Source organism: Cyprinus carpio, chromosome A2 (genome assembly GCF_018340385.1).
Source record: "Cyprinus carpio isolate SPL01 chromosome A2, ASM1834038v1, whole genome shotgun sequence".
Taxonomy (NCBI): Eukaryota; Metazoa; Chordata; class Actinopteri; order Cypriniformes; family Cyprinidae; genus Cyprinus; species Cyprinus carpio.
Genome location: NC_056573.1, coordinates 6,943,774 through 6,952,070, shown reverse-complemented (window position 1 = coordinate 6,952,070; position 8,297 = coordinate 6,943,774). Strand labels below are relative to the sequence as shown.

Below are 8,297 nucleotides of genomic sequence, written 5' to 3'. Positions count from 1 at the left end.
TCAGATCAACATGTTGCAACGATGACTATTAGTCATCAGAAATATATTAGAAATCATTAGAAAGATAAACTGAACGAACAAGCTGCTGGAGCAAATAAACAAATAATGATGACCACAGCTTGTGTGCCCCAGATCATAAAGTTGTCTGGATAGTGTGTTCTAGACAGTCACAGCCGCCAGACCTAATTCACCTTTTTATACGACATATAATACAACTTTAATACCTTTTAAAATCTAATTTTCTTATTATTTGCTCATTATTTCATTTAGTGCCTTGCCTTATAATGTTATGGGTTCAAGCTTAATATAACTTTTTTTTTTTGGTGAATCTATTGTAAAGAAAAGAAAACAGCAGAACCTAATCACCAGATTTCAGAAACACTGTTGAAGTGTTTTGAAGTCTGAAGGTCTATTTTTGGGTCATAAAAAAAAAAAAAACGTATTTTTTTTTAAACGACACAGTGGTTCAGAACTCTTCCTACCCACAAACATTGAGAGAGAGGAAAAAAAAAAATTGTGTGTTGTGAGAATTTACTTTATTTATCAGCACCACTGCCCAACAGACAAATCTCACCGGTATGTATAATATATCTTTCAACATAAAGTGTACATTTTAAATCATTAGATTTACAATGATCTACAGCAGGGGTTCTCAACTCTGATGCAGAGTTTAGCTCTAACCCTAATCAAACACACCTGAACATGCTAATCAAGTTCTTCAGGATTGCTAGAAAGTTACTGGCAGGTAATTTGATCAAGGTTGGAGCAAAAATCTGGCAGAAAAGTGGACCTCAAGGGCCACAGTTGAGAACCCTTGATCTACAGTATAAATAAATAGAAAAGAATGTAACATTGTATGTTTTCTTTTTTCTTTTCTATATATATAGTATATAAATGTCTACCTATATGTGAAAACTTGACCCTGTTACACAAACGTTCTCTATACTTTTCCTATTCTATCTGCTTGTTTTCTTATTAATTATTATAAAATAATAAGAATAAGAATAATAACCTGATCCTCTAACACTAGCTCTTTATATTCTAACACTATTCTATCTACATTTTATTCTTGTTATTCATTATTTACATATTTTTGCTCTTTTCTTGTTGCTTTGGATAAAGGCATCTGCGAAATAATGTTATGTAATGTAATGAATGTGCTGATAAGCTTTCTAGTTAACTAAAATATATATTTAATGTCATTTAATTGAAACATATATGCCATGTATATAATACATACATATATATCTATTGTTTCTGGCATTAAAACATACATTATATAAATTAAAATTGTGAACATGAAAGTTGTGATCTGCAGATATGTCCGTAAACCTAACTGAATGTTGTGTAGGAATGATGAAATCCATTTTCATTCATAAAACACTATAGATTTCAGCATATAATAATTTAACAAAGCTGTTTGATACATACACAGACATGTCTGGTTATGCTCCACAAGAGAACACTGCAATGATTCCTTCCCCTGACCCGTACCACTGTCCTTCTCATCTGGAGACCTTGACCAGGGTCAGATAAGACTGTTTCAGTCTTCTATTAATAATAATACTAATACTAATAATATTTATCATTATGTGTATGTTACTCGGACTTAGACAAATACAATTATTTCACAGAGCAATTTTCACTGAGCCTGCAATTTTCATGTTTAATTTAGGTGGATCAATTTTTTGTCTACAAAGAAGAAACTGAGGAAGAATATTTTGCAGAAGGTTTGTTCATTGGCATTTCATTAATGAAATACTTGTACCGCAAATCAAACTGAACAACATCCTTATCTCCTACCTTTTAATTTCTTAAAGTTTGCTGTGGAATAAAGCCTGTCAACAAATATTTTGTGAATGATGGCATGGGGAACAAGGTTTTCAGTATTCTTGAGGACAGCGAGTGTTGTGACAGGTCTTTCTGTGCTAATGGACGTTCTTTCATAATGAATGTTACTGACAACTCAAATCAAGAGGTCATCAGACTGGTGCACCCATCTACTTGCTGCTATGGCAGCCATGAGGTATTAAAGCTATTATTGTCACGTTTAACTGTTAAGTATATGTACTGTATATTATATGTTGTATTTATATTCTAGCTGCAGGTTCAGTCACCACCAGGCACTGCCATTGGATACGTTCGAAAAAACTGGCATTGTTGCCTATCTAAATTTACTGTTGAGAATGAACAAGGTGAACCAGCATTTGAGATTAAGAAACCGTTTGTAGGTTGTACCTGCTTCACGGATCATAAACTATGAGGTTAAGACACATACACTTAGACAGTCTCAGTTTTCATTCACTATTAGCCCATTGATTTTTAATGACCAAATATATTCTCTGCCATCTAGGGTTTAAACATAACCTTTACATAACCTTTTTATTATTATTTTAATTAAAATGCTATTTAGTGTGCTTATTAAGCCATTTACGACCCACACTGGTTGTAGGTGATTTTAGGCTGTGCTATATTTCTGTGGCAATTTGATCCCCACAATGAAGGCAAAAAACTGACCCACAAACACATGCAGGGCTGTGAACTCTCATGCATTCAGCGTGAGACTCATAAAATTGACACTTTTCTCACGCTCTCACGCCACACATCCATTTTCTCACGCAATCAAAAGCACTCTCAGCTAAAACTATAATAATGGGATATTGGCAAAACAAATTTGGTAAAGGCTCCTGTGCGCATTTGTGTTTGTGCTCTGGAAAGCGTCGAGATTCTTTACAACGCATTTCCGTAGCGAAAATCCCTCCTATATGCAGGATTCATTTTCGAATTGGAGAAAAATATAATTTCTCAAATAGATGTTCAAGCTATGCAGACTAACAGATTAATAGAAAAATATTTGAAATGTAACAGGTTAAATAATTGCAATTGCAATTATTTATAAAAACAACTTAATGACTATCTTCCAATTCTTTGTACATTGCTATTCTGAGAAAAGCTAATAGTTTTGCAGCACTGCAACAGTTATTTTCCATAATTTTATATAAAAAACACAGCAGGTTACGATGAGCCCATTTTTTTACTTATGTGGTCCTCAAGATAAGGGGAAATGATGCAGAAGTACAAGGAAAGTATCTGAAGTAATTGCAGGATGTTTCCTATTATTTTAAATTATCACAATGTATCTATGACAGGGGGTTTTAAAAATATGGCTTCTTATAAAAAAAAAAAAAGTGTTTCTGTGGCTCAATTTGCCCCAGGGTGGGGGTAATTGACCCAAGTTGGTGGGTAAGATGCACCATCTGAGTGTAAACTGACCATCTCATTGAATCTAATTCAAACCCATGTGAAATTTTAAGATAATTTTGCCTCTTTTAAAAACTAATTTAATAATCAAATTTCCATTTCACATTTCTTTTCTTAACAACTAACTTAAACAACATAAATGAAGCTTAAAATTCAGTCTTTAGTTGTTTGCAATTTATGAAACAACATGTTGAACACCAAAGTTGTAATCTTCCCAAAACAGACTAAACATAAATAAAAATAAAAAAAAAAAAAAAAAAAATAAATAAAAAAAAAAAAATTAGAATGAAGGAATAATGTCACTGAAACTAATAAACATTTTAGTCAAAAATATTCTTGGCATGGTATCTTTTTTGCAATGTTGAACCGGCCATTAGGGAAAGATAAATCTGATTATAATGTGATGAAAAACATCTTCGGTTCTCTATCAGAGGAAAGATTTGATTGCACTTGTACACTGTCCCTATTAAAATAAATAACTACAAATAATATTTATATATATGATAAACTAAATTAGTTGTGTAATATCACATTAAAATACTAGTACCTTAAAACTTTCAGAGGTTTAACTACTTCAAGTTAAAATGCTGGCTCAATTTAACCTCCTACTAGCTGGCGCAATTTGCCCCATAGCTGCAATTTTGGAAAAAACACTAGCTTATTTACCAATTCAGGCTAATTTATAGCATTATATGTTGTTAAATCACCTATATGCATCATAAAGAATTCTTAAACCTGGATAAATTTACTTTGATGTAACAGCCATTACATCTGTTATGCTAAAATAAAAAATAAAAAAAACAGTTTTTAAAGTAAATGGGTGCCTTCCACTCCTCCCCTGTGTTTCTTCTTTTCACAGTCTGGCAGACATAATGGGTGGTTCCAAAATATATGCCTTCTAATAATAACAATAACAAAACATTACTATAATAACAACCCATATTTCTTACTATAACAAAACACTATTATAATAACAACCCTCATCCATAACTACCAAATCACACTATCCTGGTGTTTTTATTATACATATTCTGTATTAAAAATTGTGTGTGTGTGTGTGTGTGTGTGTGTGCGCGCATATATACATGTATATAAACAACACCCCCCCCCATGGGAATTTCTCATTCCAAGTTGAACTCAAAAGTTGGCAGCCCCTGCACACATTTCTTTGGTTTTAAAGAGCTAACATGGTCTTGTTGCTGATTTAAGCAGAAGCAGAATGTAGCTGAAGTTTTCAAATCCACGAGTGCTGCTTTTTTAAAAATGTTTCTTGGATCACTAAAAGTAGGGCATGAGTTAGAGGGGCCTTTTTTATATTACAGTTTTTTTTACAATCGTTATCGACACTTTTTTGTTAATACTTTTAACAAACAATGTTCCTAAACTCTTACTACCCAGTTTAGAACAACAACATGTCCAGTTAGCCACAACATCTGTGTCAGGGCGGCTATTACAATTAACACATTTCAATTTTGCTATGAACACAAAATGCATAGATTTAAACACAAATTTCAAACTGCTTGAACTACGTTTACACACAAGCTCACCCAAGACCATAACAATGTACTTACTTGGCAAATTCTCAAAGTGCTCAGTTCAGATAACATAATTTTCTCGTAAACTAACTTAGAGGCTAAAGTCAAAGTGAACAGCTGTTCATATTGTGAACTGAAACACAAATATGTCTCCTGTATTTTATTCCATTGCTAATGAGAAAGAGCTGATTGAATTATGCAAATACTATAAAATTACAGCTTATTCCCATCTAGAAAACACACCCCTCAGGTGTTGAGGTTCTTTCAATCGCATGACCATATGATATACAGTAAAAAAAGGATCTCTTTGGGCTGGTCTTGTGTGGAAAAGTATTATTCTTAAATTCTGGAATAGTACTATTCTAAAACAAACAAACAAACAAACAAACAAACAAACAAACAAACAAACAGACAAAAAAACTTGTCCCTTTTAGACTTGCACTCTATTCATTTACTGCTTGTTTTCTTAAAAAAGCTTTCCTTATATTTTTGTATTCTATCTATTTTTGTTTTCTATCTTTTTGTATTCTATTTGTATTTTTTTATGTTTTCTTATTTACAGTTTATTTCAATTGCGTAAGCACAATTTTGATCTCAATTCCTCACCAGAGCCCAGTTTTTCAAAACCCCTTCAACACAATTAGCACAACACTACACCAAAGTAGCACAACAGCTCAGATAATTTGCAAAACAAAAAACTTTTGCCAAAACAATACAATGTCTTATAAAAACCTTATTTTGTTGTCATAACATATGGTCTGATGCTGTTTGTATCAGTTAAACACTCCCGTGCTCAACCTAAAACACTTTTAGCATATACACAGAGAAAGTGTAAAAATAAATTCACCAACACCACATGACACCAGTTGTGTCAGACTAATGAAAATATTATTTTTGGTTTTCATGTATTCAAGTCAGTCAATACTGAACATTTCAGTCGTTGTGTCCTTTAGAAGAGCAAAAATAATAACATATTTGTATCTGTAGACTGCTGGTCGCCAGCAGTTATTGTGGTACATTACAACTGCAATTATGGCCCTCGTGAAATGCATTTCTTACCTGTTGGTTTGTCGAAAAAATTTGGATAAATGGAAGCCACCAGTTGACCAATCTGAGATTAGGCTGGACTCTTCTCACCGCCTATCTCAGTGACAGACCATGAATTTAATCACATGGTCTATGATGGTGGCTCTTATTTTCATCAGTGAACACCAGCTTGGCTTACTCCTCCCCTGTGAACTTGCACCACACAGTCTTACTCTTACTCCCTCCCTAGTCCACCTTGTTCTCTCCGTGGGTCCAATTATTCCTCTTCTTAGTCCAACTCTCCCGTCGTCCAGGGCATTTTATTTTATTTACTTTTTCTGATTCTCTGTGTTGTTCTGTACTGTTTATCTTTTGGGACAAAAACAATCCAGTACGAGTGCCTTTCGTATTTCGTGCATGGCCATGTAATGGAAAAGGACTTGGGAATTAATCATTTAGATTGGAATCTAGCTCTATTTCACGACCATCTCAGTTATCAAATAATTAAAACAATTCTTATAATCAGCTCTTTTAAGCTGAAGTTGTTGCAGAAGTAGAGGATTTTACACTATATTTAAAGTTTGGAACATTAGGTTCGTCTTCATTTCAGTCATGCTGTGTTTAAGCATTTGTTAAAAAGATGCTAAGATAGATCCATGATTTTTTGGTTTTGGGTAAGCTTGTGTGAAAAGAAATGTAAGCATTTTAGAAACTACCGCGTTAATTTACCAGAATATTGTGTGAAAACAAACATGAATTGTGTTAATGGTATGGTCACAACAAACGGATGTTTGGCTATTGTTAGTGTTTAGAGTTTTGAAAAATGTGACTACAGATTGGATCAAAGGGATGTTAGCAATTGAAAAAAAAAACAGTAACCAATTGGTTCATGGGTGTGTTCATTTGAAAGCCTTTGCTTTCGAAAATTGCAAGCAGGTGCCAATTACATCATGATAAATTTCTGTATCAAATGCATACAAGTGTGGTTTAGTGTTTTGCAAATCACTGTGTGTAAATGTTTTGCAAAACAATGTGCTTACAAGTTGTGCAAATTTAGCCTGGTGTTTTGCTCCTTGAGTGTAAGGTTTTGTTAATTGTGGAAAAGTTTAATTTTAGTGTGTAAGCAATTGAAAAAACTGTATTAATACAATGCACAAAAGCAAAAAATATAGCTTGCTCTATTCTTTTTTTATTTCTGTTTTCTTTTTATTTATTATAGGTTATAATAATATATGATAATAATAACCGTAATAATTCCTACATGTTTTAAAGCTAACTGAGACTTGTTATAGCACTTGTATATCACTGCTTTTGTTGATTTTTGGCTGCTTCCATTGTCCTCATTTGTAAGTCGCTTTGGATAAAAGCGTCTGCTAAATGTCTCAATGTAAATGTAATGAAAAGTGCACTCCCTGCATAAAATGTGCAGATTTTAGAAGATCTGTACAAAGGCTGGGTGCCAGAAAAATGGGACAGGGGTGGGAGACCACTTGCCAATATATATGTGATCCACATGGAACAATGTGGCATGCCACTATCTCCAATGCAGTCAGAGCCTGGTTTGACACCCATTCGAGAATTATGTCTCTTTTCCTTGCCCTCAACCCCATTGAGGAGTTTTACTGAACCTGGAGGTGGAAGATTTTTGACCCATTGTCCCTCCAGATGTCCCTCCAAATGTCCCTCCAGGATGCAATGGATGCTGTATGCCAAGACATCACAGCTGAACAATACCAGGAAGGATAATGCATATCAAAAGATTATTCCCAAGATGCATTGCCAGAGAAGATATCAGCTGTGATGTGTATGAGAACATTTGGCCAAATGCAGAAGACCAGGCAGATTATATTATATTTATTTATTTATTCTTCTGTGGCTTTTTCTTTTTTGTATATTTGTATTTTCGCATACAGTAATACTGTAACTGACAGCTAATATTGCACCATATTTTTTGTTTTTTTCTTGCATTCATAAGCCATTCATTCTATAAAGCTACTCTGAGATTGGTCATTTCAATTTTGCATTGAATTTCTGCCGGAGCTAAATAAACAAAATACATGCATTACTAAACCCAAGAAGTAAAACAAAGAAAATGTAGTGTAAAACACAATCTATGATCAATGCAATATACTTTCAATTGTATAAGGTCAGACCTGACACCTAAAATAATGCAGTTTTCTGTAATTCCTCATTTTGATGTTAGTGTTTTTGTTCATGATATTGTGCTATGATGTTCACTAAAATGTTTCCTGTTGGAAGAGAACCATGTGTTAGTGTTTTGGAATAATTATTTTGATTCGGAGACATGTTTGCAGTGTTTTTGGTAGTTGTAGTGTATTGTGTTAGTGTATTACTGTAATTTGAAAAGAGTGTTGGAATTGAGTTTTGCAATGTCAGTGATTTTTGAGGCAGAAATAACTGTAAACTGTTTTGTCAGTTGTGTTTGTAGGTGTGTTGGTGCATTAAGAGTTTAGG

General features: G+C 33.5%; 1 protein-coding gene across 1 annotated transcript; it reads left to right on the top strand.

The window, feature by feature from the left end:
• The first annotated feature begins 1,268 nt into the window (after window positions 1-1,268).
• On the top strand, window positions 1,269-2,272 carry LOC109094949 (phospholipid scramblase 2-like). Its single transcript, XM_019108623.2, has 4 exons — window positions 1,269-1,527; window positions 1,676-1,730; window positions 1,821-2,026; window positions 2,102-2,272. The coding sequence occupies exons 1-4, from the start codon at window positions 1,438-1,440 to the stop codon at window positions 2,261-2,263; spliced, it is 513 nt and encodes a 170-aa protein (XP_018964168.2). The 5' UTR covers window positions 1,269-1,437; the 3' UTR covers window positions 2,264-2,272.
• Window positions 2,273-8,297: the final 6,025 nt, after the last annotated feature.